General features: G+C 39.9%; 1 protein-coding gene across 1 annotated transcript; it reads right to left on the minus strand.

Annotated features, from left to right (window-relative positions):
* Positions 1–304: 304 nt before the first annotated feature.
* On the minus strand, positions 305–6,283 carry LOC145776735 (proline-rich protein 11-like). The gene is made up of 5 exons (XM_082587962.1): positions 6,014–6,283; positions 5,179–5,268; positions 4,549–4,680; positions 4,094–4,219; positions 305–3,697 (listed from the first exon to the last, which is right to left on the minus strand). The coding sequence occupies exons 1-5, from the start codon at positions 6,281–6,283 to the stop codon at positions 3,641–3,643; spliced, it is 675 nt and encodes a 224-aa protein (XP_082444088.1). The 3' UTR covers positions 305–3,640.
* Between the last annotated feature and the right edge of the window lie 11,958 nt (positions 6,284–18,241).

The raw sequence follows: 18,241 nt of genomic DNA on the forward strand, positions 1-18,241 counted from the left end.
AAATTTTGGAATGGTCTGATCCAGGTGTATTCAAAGTAGCCTAAGGTTGGAAGTCAAGTGTAATATCACCACTTGCCTAACACTTCGCTTCAAGCAGATATCCAGTGATGTACGCGCATACAAAAAATATTGACGCCGTCAGCATAAACGCAAACGTTCGCAAAAACATACGCCATATGACACGCAGTGGCCAACATGAGGCCAAACAGTTGGTACAACAGTTGGCCAACAGCCAAGTAACTAACCCTGTTGTACCAACTGTTTGGCCTCATGTTGGCCACTGCGTGTCCAGTCCAGGTGCTACTATTTAGAAGTTCATGCCATATGCGTCAACGCAACTTGTAAAAAAAGTTGGCGGCGTCAACGTCAGCGCATACACTAGCGTAAACTAATTTTGTTTGCTAGGTGCCAAACATTCACAAGGTATAAACCACTCGAAACAAACAAGTTTTATTTTGAATTTCCACGAAGAAGCACAAGCATCTGAAAGTGTTCATCTGACATTTTGCTGTGTTATAACTTATTCCAATATGTCTTTGCCCATTGAAAACATTCTTTCAACTGCAGCGCTGGAAGGTATTGGCGTGTTGTAGAGAAAAAAATACATTAAAAAGCATGCACTAAAAAACCGCGAAAACTTTACGGCGTAGCCTCAAGCGCAAACTATCCAAAAAAATGTGGCCGCAAGCGTTAGCCCAAACAAAAAGTCTACGCCGCAAGTAGGCTATGCGGGGTATACGTAGCCTACATCTCTGCAGATATCTAATCTTCGTATGAACTACACTGAACTGCAATAAATTCGATACATTTTTATATACTTTAGTCTATATAACTTCGTATTTGTTTGTCGATAATAATTATTGTCCTTGTCACCATAATGCAGTACGGTAGCCGAAGGCAGGCAGGGGATTTAAGCGGATGTAATAGGCTACTGCTTCATCTCACTTGAATCACTTAATGTTTGCAGATGACTTGTGTGCATTTACTCCAGGTAGGCTACCGGTACCCAAAAACTCATTGATGTCTGTGAATCCTATGCTTCCAGACATGACATTATTTTCAACTGTACGGTAACAAAACAGTAGGTTTGGTTCATTAATGTCGCAAATTTAAAGTTTTGACGTCTACTACATGCATGCGGCTGTACAATACACACAAATTAAATTTGATAGACAAGTGAAATATTTAGGAATACTGGAATGATGCCATCAAATGACGCTGACATTTAAAGGCAAGTGCGATCTCGATGTTGCTGCCACTCAGCTTAGATTTAAGTTTGAAAATAGCTCTTCAGAAGTTAAAAATGTAATGTAGCCTACCAATCATATTGTATGCCAATGTATGGTTCTCAGGCATGGTGTAATTATAAAACTTGTAGACTACTGGTAACGTACCGTACTTTAAATCGCATACAAGCTGCTTACACACAACGACTCGCAAGCTACAGAATTATTCACAAATTGTAGAGATACGATAGTGCTAGAGTATATCAAGTCCAGAACGAGGTTTTTACTTTTGATGCTCTATTTAGAAAAAAAATGCAAAGTTATGCATTTGTAGAACGCTGCAAAAGACCTAGTAATCCACTTTTGCGCAATGTTATGACTTCTGATTACTATTCCGATTCTACATTTTATATTCACTACAACAGTATTTTGTAGCCTATGTTGTTTGATGTAGCCTGCATGGTGTGTTAGTCTCATAGGTTATTTTGTGTGATGATTGTCAAAAATTTGAATTCTATGGATTTTGTGTCTGATGCAAATAAATAGTAGGCTACGGTAATAATAACTTAGAATCATAAGATTGGTGTTCACGGTTAAGGTTGCTGCTTGAAGAATTGTGTCAACTTGTGTGTGAATCGCATGGACAATCAGTCAAGCATCGATAATAAATCATTGAAGAAATGCAAAACATTCCGAGTTCCTACTGAAAAGCTGCACTTTTTAAATTTACGATGGTGAAAAATAATTTTAACTACCATTTTCAAGATCATGTTTCTGAAGTTCTAAAAAAATCTCGCGGCAAATCAGCACAGCAATAAATGCAATATTGGGGTAAACTACCATGTAAAAACTACAAAGACGGACGATAGGGCTACTGTAATTCCTTCAAGATTATAATTAATATGCCGGACTGGCCAAATAAGTTTCGCATTGGACAACTAATTGCAACAGATTTTTTTTACATTTGAATAAACTACCGTATGTAGAATTGCAGGCTGAGTTTTTATCAGCAAAATTAAACTTCTCTAAAGGCGGCTATTTAGGCAGGACTGTGAAGTCGGAAGGATTTTGGCATGTCCGGAGTAGGAGAACAAAGGCCAACTACAACTTGATAAAAAACGAAAAACAATAACATTTCTGTTTGTAATCTTTTTTCAAAACATTGTTTTTTGTTTTCTGTATTGCGCTTTAACACTTCACCAGAAAATGGAAGTGTTTGTTCTTGTCAGTTTTTGTGACAGTCGTTGTTTTAATATCGATCGCAACTGAAGTGAAATTAAATTTTCTAAAAATGAGAAACAAAAATTAAAAAAAAATTGGCACCCCTGACGCTAAAGTCTGTCGGTAAACTTTAGTGCATGACCATACAATTAGGAAATTTCAATTTCCCATTTTCAAAACCCGCATTTTTTTTACAGCTCATGCATAAATCTTTCTTCCTTTTTAATTGTGCAACGGTTGACCTTTTGGAATCCCACACTTTTTTCCTCACAACTCATGCTTTTTTTTTCTTGTCAATTCTAAGGTCGTTGGTCATGCTTTAGACTAGAGTTTACCCGAGAAATCGTATATAAATCGAGGAATCCGACTCCACAGCCCTGGCTATGTTACATGAAAGCAGCACTGTTAAGCAGGGGATCCGGGCCCGGCACCAATGAAAATTTGGGGCCCTGAATACAAACACTTCCTAGAAAAACACACTAAATCCAAAGATTATGGTGTCTTCAAACTCCAGGGTTCCTAAGATCATGCCGGACCTGAGTCTAATAGTATCTCCGTGTCAATGCTACTGCAGGAAAGTAGATGGCAGCTAAGTTAGCCGGAGATGAACAAGTAAAGTTATCGTGACTAGGGTTTCCATCGAGTTACAATGGTTTTCACAGATGAATCATCGTTTGCTACTAAAGACAGACACGATGGAATTTGCGGAAAGTTAAGCATAAAAACAAAAAATCTAAGACAAAAGTAATGCACACGTCGTTAAAAATAACAATAAATTCGTTTTTACAGAAGATAGTTTGAACAACAAATGCTATGATTGATGCTTCATCTGCATTCTCATTCATTCCATTGGCAACGGTTAGTTACTATCAAAACAGAAATAGCATAAAAAACTTTCTAAACTATACACAGCTGTCGCATATAAGACATTCCACCAAAGAAAAGATTAGTATACTGCTTTCCTGTTAATGCTTCGGACGAGACTAAAAGATCAGTAAAAACAAAGCAGCAATACAAAGAGGCACAGGGCTATTTACAAGCAAGTTTAAGATAATTGGAGCAGTGAATACTGACTGAACAAAAGGCAGCTCTATGCACTGGAATGTCTTCGCTGTTGTCTCCTCAAGTTGCAGCACCGAAAGCTGTACACTGGTGTTTTCACTCGGGTAGAGGACTTCTTCTCAGTTTTCGCTTCAGCAGCGCCAACGTCCAGGGCTTGATTCTGACTGGTTAGGTGAGCTCTGTAGAGACTGCAAGGACAACTTAATTTAAAACATTAATCTTTGCACGTCTGTTTAACATAACCTGGGTATAGAAAGATGTAGCCTACGAAAATCGATTTATCAATTTTGAGTAAAGCGTAATTTTTACTGTTGTTAAAACGAAGCGAAATTTCATCAAAGCAATTTTTGTGTGTTTCTTGATATAAACAGTTAAGAAATTTGATACAGAAGAGGTGAAGTGATTCAGTAATGGTACGCACAAACCCATGAAATACGTACATAAAAAGGTTTGAGAGCAAATCTTAAGAATCAAATCTTCACAAACTGCCAATCCATTACCGTGGTTTATGGTTGCCATTGCAGTTTTAGAAAAGCTTTGATATGAGCTTGCCCGATACACGCACCCGAATTAAACCTGCTCACCTTGAATTTATTTCGAAGTGCTTTTGTAAAAGCAGGCGTGATCCCATCTGCCGTCGTGTGCTCCACATCTCGTTTCACCATCGGGGTGCCACCAGGGCTTCGTACCAGGTTTGTCTTACGTAACGTCTGTCAAACGATCGGAAACAATCATGCAAAGAAATCACTGGTGCAATGAGCAATTCATAGCGACGGGAAATTGGTGACTTTCTTACTGATAATCACTCTCAAATAATGAAAAGATGCTATTTGAGGCAAATATACGCATACGGAAAAGAAATGGAAACACATTTTTTTCGCTTTGCCGTTTACACATCTTTTCAGAGGGGTTGATATGGAGTGTAGAAGTCTCATTTGAAGCGAAAACACCCAACATAGAACAATGCGTTTCAAAATTTACAATCAATAATGTGAAAGTGACGTAGCAACGAATTCATCTCGTGCAAGCTCACCCGCACCTTCAAAGTCATCACTTTTGGTGAAGCATAATTCTGATTCATGTCACTCTTCTGTTTCGCATTTGACCGTCCTGATTTCAGTTTTATATTCTGAAGATCTTTCAAAGTAATCATCTGTGCCTGAGGATGATTCTAAAACAACAAATTAAATTCAATGGTCGTCTAGAGGCCGGTTTTTATTGACATGCCACCCACGTTAGTTTGAGAAAATAAAAATATCGGTAGCGATTTCAAAATCGACAATTGAGGACGATAGCAAGGGCTTTTAGTTAGTTGGTTAAACCTGAAAGCGCTAATAACATGACCTTGTCAGAACCGCCATGTTGGGTTATAGGGGTAAACAAAAAACACTGATTTGGCGTTACACAAAGGAGAGGAAAAGAAAAGCAAAAAATGGCGTTGTATCACATTTGAAAAGTTCATGCAGTGCTGATCACTCACAAGTTATGTAGAACCGGCTACCTTGTTTGCAATCGTGGACGTTTAAAAAGTTAAACAAAGAATTGATCACAACAGCACCACATAGTTGATTCATTGATAAAAATATAGATAGAATCAGGCTATAAAAAGGATTAAAGTATTATTTCACAAAAAAGTAAACTTGCGGTCGCATAGCGGTTCATTACATACCTTGTTGTTCTCTGAGGCAAGATCTCGCTTTTTAAGTTTTACACCCAATAGATCTTTCATACTTAATGACGTTTTGTTGTTAACATGCATCTAAAAAAATACAGATGAATAATGTTCTCTTTAAAAGCCAAAACGACAACATTGTATGCCAAGGCTTGAGGTCTATTAAAGTCACAGACAAGTACCTTAAATTAACTCATCCCAAAAAACTGGCAGTGAGAGATATGTGGAAAAAATACAGTATTGTAATTTAGTGAAGTAACGTGGTAATGGGTGGAACACGTGACAAGACTGACAGACAACAGACGAACCAAAATAACCACAGAATGGACACCAAAATATGCATAAAGAACTACAGGGATACCGAAATAAAGATGGCCTGATGACATTGAAGAAAAGATTGACAGAATCACCTAGATGAGAACAGCGAAAGACAGAATGGTGTGAAAATGAACGTACGTGAATGCCATCTCCAAGCAGTGGCATGACTGGTTGATATGATGAAAGTAGGAACAAATAGCAGAAAAAAAACAATAATTGATAAATATTTTAGTTTCTTGTGTTCAAAAGTTTTCAAACTTCCATGGGTGATCGAATAATAACCAGTCGTTTGAATTTTGATGACATTAGAATGATTAGAGTTATATAATGTAATACGCTTTTACGCCTCTCCACCAATTTTCCTGTACAACGCTACTCTCCAGGAATTATGACGTCAGGAAATTTCCCGCCAAACATTAAGAATTTGACGCCTGTGGTACTGTGGTAGCTTACCATGGGTTCAAGTTTAAAAACATGTTACATAACACATTAAATAAATAATAGTTTGTAACACCTGTGTTGCTGAAGCAAATGTAGGGGGAACAGGTGGTGGAGGTGGCGGCGGCGGTGGTGGCGCCACAGGGTGACTGGAATTCAAATGGATGGAACTTTGTGTCACAAAGAGAGAATGATCTTTTGAAGGTTGACGAGCTTCAAGTTTTTTAACTTGGGATGAAAGCTTGGCAACTTTGTTTTCTAAAAAATCTAAACGCTTCAGTAAATATTGCAATCCATCGTCTTCAAGTTTGACACTTTTACTGCTTGGTGCCTTCAGAAAGGACATGAAAGCTTGGAATAAAAACAAATAAAATCTAACAAATAAATTTTTCTTTTCCACTTGCTCTGTTTGTTCATCAGCTGGATGGCATCTTGTTTTTCTGAAATATATTAATCAAATCAAACCTAAATTTTAGAGACAGGTAGATCAAAACACCAAAGAAATTTTTTTTAACAACCGTACAAAATAACTGACAGGGTACAAATGTAAGAAGCACAGCTGCTAAGTGCTGGTATAATTTCATTTCATTGATGCAATAATTTTTAACAATGATATTAAATCAACAGAGAAGCACTACTTTAACCCTTATTTTAAGTAAGTTTGACCATAAAGAATACAATTTATCAATGCTGACTAGTGACTAATAAATGTTAATACTAGTGTACTGTGACACAGTGAAATAAAAAAGCCTAATAATACATGTAATCACTTGCCTATGTTTTGATGCTTTCTTTGATTTGAACTTTGGAAATCGCTTTCTTGCTTTGTACATTTGAATTCAATATTATATTCAACTTTGAAATTTAGTAAATACAATGCTACCGGACACCGGTACAGCCTATTACAATTAAAACTATTAGCATGGGTTATGGAATAATCATAAAATTACAAAAACAAATTAAATTGTGAGCACCTGCTATGCTTAAACCTGACAAAACAACTAAATTAGTCAGAGCAAATTTTCCTAAATATAGTAGATAAGTTTGCTAGAAGGTGAAAGTAGTTCCCATACTCCACCCAAGCACCATGGATCAGAAGATAAAAGACTTTTTACTAAACCTTCGACACTTAACAAGAGTAGGGTGTGCAGTTCCTTCTCTAAGCTGCTTTTTTTTCAGCAACTACACCCATTATATTTATTGCACCCTGGGTAGAGGTGAGAGGTGCTTTTCAACAAGAACCTTAAGTAAAGAATTGTACCAGAACTGCATGGTTGGAAAAAGGGCGCCTTTTCTGTTGTGTCATCCCACTTCCTTTTCTAGAAGAAACAAACTAAAATCAGCAGTTCCCAACAGTATCTAGTCTAGTTTAAGTATATAAAAAAAATTATGAAGAATGAGCTAGTGGACAGTGTCACAAATGTACGGTAATCGCTTATATACATTAAATGTTTAACTGAACCATAAAAATATGTTTAAAAACAACTACATCCTGTTTTATATTGTCTAAAGTTAAAAGTAAAATACAATAAACTCATTAATTAGGGTATCATAAATGATAAAGAGCATTCAATTGCAAAATTGAACACTTTAAACATTATTTCTAGCACTAGTTGCAACGTACATCTGATGAAAGTGAAAGCAAAGAAAATGCAAATTCTCAGAGTGAATAACATACAAAATAAAATTTATGAAGTTGTATACTGCAGTGCTATTTAAAGTAAGAGAAAAAGAGTGAAACACACATAATTTTAAAGGTTAACAAAAAGATGTATGAGCAGCAGCTTTCCACTATGGATAACGTAAAACCTTCAACATTAAACATGAAGTTGGCGCATAAAGATAATAAAAATCAATAAGCTTTGGGCAGATTTTCATCGTTCTGGTTGAGTACATAGCATTGTTTTGACATAATGCTGATGAAGCAACTTTCTGCCATGGTGTGTTTGTAGTAATTTGTTTCATTTTCTTAAAATTTTGTTTCTGACCAGTTAATATTGTGATCTTCTTAGCTTGTGCGAACAGAGAGCCGACTTTTTATCTTTCATATTTTGACAACTCAGTGGTATTCTTTAAACCATGAATTTATGCTGCGTTCAGTCTGGCCAATATACTGTGTCACAATCATTGCACGGATTTTCATAATACAGGAAATTTAGCAGTGGCCATTATAGTTAATTAAGATATACAATGAGGCTATAATCCCCTCATCACTTAAGCAGGAAGCATGTCTTTTCCAGTTCTTTAACAACGAAGAGAAGCAGGTTTAATTACCTAGTAGTTTATTTTTTTTATGTTGACATATGTGGTAACGTGGTATGTGGCACGTTGATAGAGTCTGTGAGTAATCTTACTAATCTATTAAGCCTCAGTTTGGCACAACTTGAAAACATATTTTCTGCAAACTTGATTTAAATTCTAAGCAGCTCATTTGCATATTGTGCTTTTTTACTGCTTCCACCTGTCTTTTGGACCATCTGTCAGTTATATTTTATGTTGCCACAATTATCACAAATCATAATTGTCATTTCATTCTACAGTTTATAAATAAAACTTCTTGTCTATGTTTTTAAATTGTGAATAACAAAGTTCAATTATAATATAAATTCAAATTTTTCAATTGTGGTGCAAGTTAAAAGTTTTTCTAGGTGAATTTTTGTGGATGCAACCAATTTCATCCCCTGAACACTCCGTCCCCCAATTTCATCCCCTGAAAAGTCAAGAGAAAAAATAGAACAAACCCGAAGTTGCTGATCGAACTATCAAAGTTTCAGCAAACATTTTAAAATTTTCCCCTTAAATTTTATGAGCTACCACAAAATAAAGTGTGACTTTTTCTTTGTAATTTTGTTTAGAAATGTTAGTTGGAAGTGAATCATTCCAGAGTAACAGCTCGTGATCATTTGTAATAGAGGGGGGAGAGAGAGAAACCTTTTATTTTGTCTGTTGCGAGAATAGTATACAATACAAATATAAACAATGCGAATAAAATAGCAACATAACAATCTAGATTCCACATCCACAACAGACAGGAAGCAGCAAAAGAAGGAAAACATAGTTAAAGTAAAAACTGCAAATTAATGTGTGATAGCCTGCTGGAAATTTGCAACCATTTTTTTAAGGACCTCTGAAAATCAAGTTTGTTAACTTGAACAATTACTATTTTTTATTAGAAAGATATTTTCATACTCTTAAGCATGTAATAACATGGTGGTATTGCTGTAATGCTGTACTGTATGTATTCAAATTACAATGTCAGCACATTTTGTAGAACTTGCAATTTTAATTCCAAAACGCATTTTAGCGGAATAATATACATACTGTGCAGTTCCCTTAATAACGCATACATAATCAGTTGTAACTTGTTAACATATTTATGTTAATGTCGCTTGAAAGTCAGGATGTCATTTTGTATTTTATAAAAATTATAATTTTTCTAAAAACGCAATTTGAAAACCAAAAAACAAGTTATATGGGCCTACAGTAGTTAGTATAAAAAACAAAACTTATCTAAGTTGTGATAACGTTATTGATAAACAAACTGTTCAATTTTTTTTTGTCAAATTATTTTCAATAGCAAAATATTTATAAATTTGTAAAATGGACGCAATTACATTGATAGTCGCAAATACGCACCCAATATTTTAACTTTTTAATTTTGCCATTTCGTTTTATTGTCAGTGCTAAGTACATAGCAGACTATAGTACAAGGACACACTTATGGTTCACAAAAATATTTAATTGAGCACATGTCATCAGGTTCAAATGTTGCAAGAAAACCATAAGCTCAGAGGCCATAGTTCCCATAGTATGGTAGCCTAACTAATCATTTTTTTGAAACTTGAATTCAGTCTGGTAAATGTATTCCTTCAACATCGCACATTTTTAAATCTCTGGTTATTAATTGTAGCCTAATCCTACCGACGCGACATACCTTCTGTTTTTATCTACGCTAAATGCGTTATGCAATGCAATTAAAAAATTAAATTTCCCGGGGCACCACTTTTGTCATGGTTGAACGCACATAATAAAAAAATTAACCTTTTGCCACAGACATCTTATTATAAGATGTCTATGCCTTTTGCTTGTCAATGTCAACCCCTTTTCGAAAGGTAATCTTTCTGGTAAAGGGGCATTTTTTATTTACTACAAATCTACAATCCAATTTTATCTTTCACTGATGGCACAAATCATGCTGTATCACCTGTTACGTGTCATCTGCTGCTGCTTTTTAAACACAATTTGGACTGATATATAAAAATATTTGTTAATAAGTTTGAAAAGTAGACATCTCTACATTTTGCATACTTGGCACTAGAAGTAGGCCTACTGCGAATTGAGACTTTTCATAACTAAAAAACACGAAGGTATTTTGTTAGTATTTTGTCTGTATTTGTTAGTATTTTGTCTGCATATTAATTCAAAACGTGGTTCAAACCTGATGGACTTGCTTCGTTTACTATGGATTTTTTTTGACATCCCTCTTAGGCTATCCTGTATTTTTAAGATAATTAAGGCACTCTTAATTAATTAAAGCTTTGGAAAAGAGTTCGCTTTGTTGAACCATAGATAGACAAAGCATTGAAAACAAAGTAACTTAAGCATCAGAAAGTAGCCTCAAGTCAAAGGAGAAGACTCAAAAAAAGAGTGCTTCACAGTGGCGTAGCTAGGGAATGGGCCGGAATGTGCCGCCGGGGCGGATTCAGATTTTGCGCCCCTTTAAGAAAAAAAATGTGAAAATGAAATGCGTTTTTTTATCAGATTATAATCCAAATCAAAAATCGTAGTCTGAAAGTGCCGCCCCCAGACGTGCCGCCCGGGGCGGTCCGCCCCTCCCCTAGCTACGCCACTGGCTTAAGATAGGTTGTCTTTTACTGGGACGAATGCAAAAGCACTACGATAGATCTCAGTGTGGTTCAAATGATGTTTCCATAGCTTACCGTAGGCCTACCTATTTTTGCCGTATCACAGCAGGAATAGGCTACAGGAGGAAAAGGTTTAGGCTAATGGGCAAAACGCTATAAGGTTAAATTTTTCGAGCTAAAGCGTATTGTTTCAGAATAACAAGTTAACTACAAAAAATTCTGCGTTGCCGAGTTAGTTTTAGTTTCAGAGCCATATCCGCCCTGTTAGCTCAGCGATTACGCGCACGACTCATAATCAAGCAACACTGGTTTGGCTCTCGGGGTGTGCGCTTGAGCAAGCATTACAAGACTGCTCTCCATTCAGCGGCACCAAATAGATGGAATAATTTCCCAACAACAACACTTCAGCAAAAAGCTGAAACTTCACTCTGTCAATCTCGGTGACCGGGTCTGCGTCAGTGGTTCAAGGCCTCTAAAAGTATGCAAACTTCAAGGATTTAGCTCCCAAAGAAAGCTTTCTCGGTCCCAGGATAAAGACCAAATCAAACAATTTCCGCTCTTCAAATTACTTCGTCCGAAAGCAGCCCTTTCTCTCGACAACCCTTGTCAATCCTGCTGGCTGTCTATATCCAGCATTTATCCTCAGGCTATGAATTTTTGGATTTTATAGTTTTGAAGTAGTAGGCCTAAAGCAGGCGCGGATTTATGGGGGGCCAAGGGGCCCGGGCCCTTCCTGAAATTTTGTGAGGAATTGTTGAAATTGCATGTTTCCGCATCAAGTGGTTTGCTATGCTTCTAAACAGCTGATATTAATCTCTCGGCGGACTTAACTTATCCCGGGGGGGGGAATAATTTTTTGTTATTATTATGGTTGAAATTATCCATCGATCAGATTCAGTTATTTTTTCATACAACTTCAAATACATTTTAATAGCAACATTTGTTGAAATGACTTCAGTTGAAACAATCTGAAATCTTGAATGGCTGTATTAGGCTATAGTTTTTAGTCTTCATTATAATTTTAATCAATTACCATAAGCTACAGTATATGCCTGCAAACATACAAATGTCCAAATTGGACATTGCATAGCTTACAGGGTTTTAAACCAGATTTCAAGTTTACTTTGCATGCATACCAATTTTTATTCAAGCTGAAGTTATTTTTTAAACATTCACAACTGATGAAAATGGCTGTTTTACTGTCTATTTTGTAGCATATCGTGTCAGACTTGGACAACTGGATAATTCTAGTTGTCTAATTCGATGAATTAGAGCGAAATGTCGGTAATTCTAATTCAGTAAAAACTTTTTGCTCCAGTTGTAGCCTAGTTCTTATCCAATCTCCAATTTTGCTAAAAATTTCGGTTTGTCTAACAGTATTTTTTGGCACATGGAAGGATACTGCGCTCTCATGGGCGCCGATCCCTATAGGACAGTGGGGACATGTCCCCACCATCTTTTTACATGTCCCCACCATCTTTTTAAATTATTTTTTATAACGTAATGGGTTTCTTTGAAATTCAAGCATCTGTAGCCTACCTGAATCTTTATTCTGAAGAGTCTTTGCCTCAGGCGGCATCAAAACTGAAACCAATTAGTCCCAACAAGATGGCACACACGTGCAGCTGCTGTAAAAGCAGTGCTTGATAATTATAAGTCAGTATTGGAAGTCTTGGAAGTAGCCGTGAGTCAATTTCACTTAAATGTAGTGACAGCTACTAGTTGGCTTTTGAAATCTTTTTCTTGTGGTTCGAGTGTGATTAGGTTATTAGCGGCAGTGTCTGCATTCGGTGTCTGGATCGTTTTAACAAAAGCCTTGCAAGGTTGCACGGTGATTGTGGCTGGCATGCTTAAAGGTGCTGAACTTTGTAGTGCTAAACTCCGCCATCTACGCAGTGAAGAAAAATTTTATCGTGTCTTTGTAAATGTTGAAAGGCTTGAGTTATTGAACCTGTCACGTCCCAAAAAGGTCCCAAATCGTCTCCAGCATGGACATGGCCATGGTCAACCTCCTCAACTTCAAACACCTGAAACGAAATATCGGTCAGAGTATTTTGCAGTCGTTCACAGCGCGCAGCAAAATCTTACTGACTATTTCAAGTCAACCAATCTTGAGCACTACAATATTTCTGAATTCTACAAAAATCTCCCTTTAGTGGAAAGCTACGATCACATGTGGTAGACGATTATCCTGAGTTCTTTCATCTGCCGTTCGACAAATGTTTCCGCAAGTGGAACTTTTTGTGCGACTTTTGCTCATTTCACCAGCCAGCTCGTGTGTTCAACTGAATGGTCATTTTCAACTTTGCGACTTGTCAAAACTTGGTTACGATCTACCATCACACAGAAACGGCTAAACCATGCAGGTCTGCCATGTGCACAACACAGTTTTCAATTCGATCAACAACCATGGTCTCTCCGAGAACTTCGTTTTTAATTTGCCGGAGACTCGTTGCCGAGTGTTTGGACGTCTGCTGTCCAATGCTGACACTGACAATTAAAATATATTTGTCCGCCGACAAGCTCAGTTGTTACGCGCCCTGCTCAAGTTCGACTCTCGTGGTGTGCTCTTGAGCAACGCATTTTCATGACTGCTCTCCATTCCGCGGCACCTAGTGAATGGAATAATTCCTCGGCAACAACACTTCAACAATCGGAAAACTTCACTTTGCCAATCTCGTTAACTGGCGCTGTGTCAAGAGCCTCTACATTCTACAAGTATGCGAAACTACCAGGAATAACCAATCAAGGCTTTGTCAGTTCGAGGATAAAGATTCAAAACCAACCAACCAAATACAGCAGGTGTGGCCAACACGTCGATCGCGATCGACCGGTCGATCGCCAAGTCTCAATTGGTCGATCGCGTCGGGTTTTGTGTTGAAGTTACAAGATTCCTAAAAAGCACATTTTTCAATCAAAGTGAGAAATACTGTCGATCAACTCAGACAAAATTCGATCAGGATTTTTTTAAGTATGAAAACAGAATGCCTGTCAGTCATACTCATACACACTTTCTTCCCACACATCTTATGGTGTCACAAAAATTGCTCAGTGACTTCATTACCGGTCGATCGCTAGTAAATAAGAAATTTTTTACTCGATCCCATTCGACGAGCAGTTGGCCACCCCTGAATACAGTATAGGCTACATCGCATTAGACTTGTACCTACTGTATTTGTTTGTTTCTCAGAACATACCCCCAATCTTTCTAGCACGCTTCGCTCGTCGCCCCTTTCTACCTTTCCTAGTAAATGTCCCCACCAATTTTACAGAGCGATCGGCGCCCATGTGCGCTCTTATCAACATTATACAGGGGAGGAAGACAAGCACCTTCACGTGGTCCCCACCGTCAGTAACATACGAAATTATACAAAATACGTATGCGAAACGAAGCTTGTCAAACAAGAGCTAATGAGACTGTTCAGCGCAGGGTGGATAGGGAAATGCCCTTTTCAGGGCACGGCAGTGCTCGCACTGTCGAAAAGTATCGACGACCCACCGTACTGCAGCTGAACACCGAGGGCATCACGGCCAGCAAGCTCAACATCATCGAGCACCTGGCCACCAAGCATCAAGCCCTCATCTGCGGCAAAAGACTCCATCCCGCGAGGTCGACGGAAAAACTACATACCTTGCTGGGATGTGGAGTGCGACAGGCTCTACCGCGACTTCCTCCGTTCCCCCCAGGGCACCGCCACCACCAACTCAGCAACAGCCCTTCTGGCAAGATTGGATTCAAAGAGGAAGAAGCGCTGGACAGAAGCCATAGACTCAATCGACTTCACGCACTCCAGCCGCACAGCATGGAGTACACTCAACAACCTCACTGGCAGATCACGTGCCTCTCGTCGCCAATGCCCCATTTTAGCAAATGCCATCGCCTCACAACTTGTGAAAAATGGAGTGCACAGAACGAGAGAGCGTGAATCAGACAAGTCCGTCCTCAAGGAAATGACGGACCTCTGGAAGGTCCCAACATCTGCCGAGGGCAACATCTCTGGTGAGTTTACCCCAGAAGAATTTGCCTCCGCCCTCCAGCACCTAAAGCCAGGCAAATCCCCGGGCCTTGACCACCTATGCCCGGAACTAATACTCCAAGCTGCCCCCTCTATGAGGTCCTGGTTAAAAGACTTCCTTTCCTGCTGCTTGCGTCACCTGCGCATCCCAAGAATCTGGAGAAGAGCCCTAGTGGTTGCAGTCCCAAAGCCGAAGAAGCCCCCAGGGGATCCGAAGAGCTACCGCCCCATCTCTCTGCTCTGTATCCCCTTCAAGATACTCGAGAGACTTATCTACGCCCGTGTCGAACCGATAATAGACCCTCAGCTCCCTCGGGAACAAGCCGGCTTTCGCCACAGAAGATCAACCGTAGACCAGGTTACTCTGATGACCCAAGACATCGAGGACAGCTTCTCGGCAAAAAAGAAGGCTGGCGCCGTGTTTGTCGATCTCACGGCTGCCTACGACACTGTATGGCACAGCGGCCTTACCTGCAAACTACTCCGTCTCCTTCCTGACAGGCACATGGTCCATATGATTATGGAACTTGTGCAAAACCGCAGCTTTACCCTTTCCACCGGTAGCGGCCGACAAAGTAGACTACGTCGACTCAGGAACGCCGTCCCACAGGGCTCTGTCGTGGCTCCCCTCCTCTTTAACCCTTACATCTATGACCTGCCTGACACCGTCTCCAGGAAGTATGCGTACGCAGACGATCTGGCTCTTCTGCATCCAGCCGGAGATTGGCAGTCAATGGAGAGGAACCTAAGCCAGGACATGTCAACTATATCAACATATCTCCAGAAATGGAAGCTACAGCTCAGCAAGGCAAAGACAGTGTCGGCGGCCTTCCATCTAAACAACAAGGAAGCAAAACGTGAGATCAACATTACCACCGATGACGAACACCTCCCCTACTGCGCCGAACCCACCTACCTCGGCGTAACCCTGGACAGGTCACTCACGTACCGACGACACCTGGAGTCACTGCGCAAAAAACTATCTGCGCGCGTTGCACTTTTGAGGCGGCTGGCTGGTTCCGACTGGGGAGCTGATGCGAAAACCCTTCGCACAGCTACCTTGGCCCTCGTCCATTCTACCGCCGAGTACTGCGCACCAGTGTGGTGCCGCAGCTCTCACACCCGCCACATTGACACCGCCATCAATGACGCACTACGCACTGTGACTGGATGCCTGCGTCCCACTCCAACGGACTGCCTTCCCATCCTTGCAGGCATCCAACCTGCTGAGCTTCGCCGTAAAGGAGCCATGATTTCCCTTGCTCGTCGCGCGCTGGACCCCGGCCACCTCCTCCACAGTACACTCCAGCGCCTACCTGGAGGACAGCAGCGACTGAAATCAAGACGCCCATTTGTGCCCGCTGCACGACAGCTTCTGAACAACGTTGAAGATCTCGGATAAGTGCGGCACACTGGACGAACTACACATGGAACATGGAGTGGCAAAACAACACCTCCCGACTCCGTGATTTCCTACCCGACGTCGATCCCCACCCTCCGGGAATGTCCCTCGCAAGACTTGCGTGGGTCCGGCTTAACCGCCTACGAACCGGCGTCGGTCGCTTTCGTTCAGACATGTGCAGATGGGGCCTGGCTCCCTCACCGGGATGCGAGTGTGGCGCCACAGACCAGACAGTAGATCATATCGTCCATGACTGCCCAATCCATCAACCACCACATGGAACGCTTGGACTGAAGGCCCTGGATGACGAGACTGTCGAGTGGCTGATGACATCATGCCCAAACATATAGTCCGGAAGAACAGCTCATACGACGAAGAAGAACATTATACAAAGAAAATGCAATAAAACGATCAAGATCAAAGTGTCATTCCATTCCTTGAGCAGCAAAGTCATGAAAAATTCGATCAATTCACTGACGTACAATGTAGCCTATATTATGACGTAGCCTAAGTGGTTTTGGCGCTGTGATGGTGGAATGACACTTTGATCCCGAGTTGCCACATTGGCGTTTTTATCCAACTAAAAAAAATATGTGCCAACTAATTCTAATCTAGTTTAAGTTCTACTCTAACTTTTGAAAACTTGGGTAGCTCTAATTCTAATCCAAGTCAAATTTGTAAAAGCTTAAATTACTCTAATTATAATTCTAATCTAATTTCGAAAGATTACAAAAATTTTAGTTGTCCAAGTCTACTGTATATCGTATATGTCGTAGTATCATTGTTCATATCTGTTTTATCTTTTTCTTTCTTTTTAGTTGATTTTCAAATTTTCTGCCCCCCCCCCCCCCGAAAAAAATTCCTAGATCCGCGCCTGGCCTAAAGTCATAACAAATTGACACAACAAAGCAAAAGTTCATGATATGATGAAGCCTAAGATATAAGCTTATGTAGAAGATTTTTCATCTTTTTCCTTTTCAAGCAACCAAAAAACGCTTGACATACTAAAATTGAGTGGGCCCAAAACGGCGATGCTGCTACCCATGGAAAGAGTAGCCTATTAGAGATGATTAACACCATTCTAGGTTAAGGGATTAATCCTCCCCATAAATAGGGATCAATTTTTTTCAACAAATTGATCATGTTTGATCAGCTGTATCAGAGGTGGGCAGAAGCGCGATACTTTTGGTCACCATGGTCACCCCTTTTTAGTTGGAGTAGCGGCGCTATTTTTTCCAAAGTAGCGGTGGCGGGAGAGGCGCTACTTTTTTTAGTCGCACTCTCGCTACCCGTTTCTTTTTACGTTATGGCATCATGTCTTCATCCCTCCTTCAAAACGTTGTGGTCTCTCTCCATTTTGTTCTGTCTTTTGTTTTTAGTAGTAGGCTACTTCCGGCATGCTTTTCGTTCCCGTAGCCTAATTTCCTTGGTACGGTATCGTCAAAATATTTATTTTTTCGTCGTCCTTTTGTTCGTTTGCCTTGTACCATCCAGAGGTGGGCACCCGCTACTTTTAAAGTAGCGCGTTACCCGCTACTTTTAAAGTAGCGCGTTACCCGCTACTGCTACTTGGACCAAAATAGCGTGAGCTACCGCTACCCGCTACTAATTTACAAAAGTAGCGCACTACTTTTTTCAACAGAGAAAAGTCTCTCCACCACAGCACTGGATGGAATGGGGGTGTTGTATTTAGTGAACAGATGTTTTAACTCGGTATTCGAAAAGCTCAAGGACTTGCTCCTGTCTGAAAAAAGGCGTCCACAATTGCTGCTTCCTTCTGCACCGACGTTTCACGGGATGGCACCAACACATCAAAAAATTCATCCTCGGAGTCGTGACTGGTGTTGGTGTCACTTTTCTCGGTATCAACCTGGCGTGATGTCTCCCGCAACAGTCGAATTACATCTGTCTTGACTTTTTCTCGCTGTGCGTCAGCATCATCCATGGAAACGTAGTGCAGAAATTGTAGCCACGACGTCTTGAAGGAGGGATGAAGACATGATGCCATAACGTAAAAAGAA

Source organism: Aplidium turbinatum, chromosome 9, assembly GCF_918807975.1.
Source record: "Aplidium turbinatum chromosome 9, kaAplTurb1.1, whole genome shotgun sequence".
NCBI lineage: Eukaryota > Metazoa > Chordata > Ascidiacea > Aplousobranchia > Polyclinidae > Aplidium > Aplidium turbinatum.

Bases quoted from the DNA above. Each gene is read 5' to 3' on its own strand.
- LOC145776735 (XM_082587962.1), bottom strand. From the start codon at position 6,283: ATGTCCTTTCTGAAGGCACCAAGCAGTAAAAGTGTCAAACTTGAAGAC. The intron at 4,681-5,178 runs GTATGTAATGAA...TTGTTGTTTTAG, and splicing joins TTGCCTCAGAGAACAACAAG to AATCATCCTCAGGCACAGAT. The intron at 4,220-4,548 runs GTGCGGGTGAGC...ATCGTTTGACAG, and splicing joins CAAAAGTGATGACTTTGAAG to ACGTTACGTAAGACAAACCT.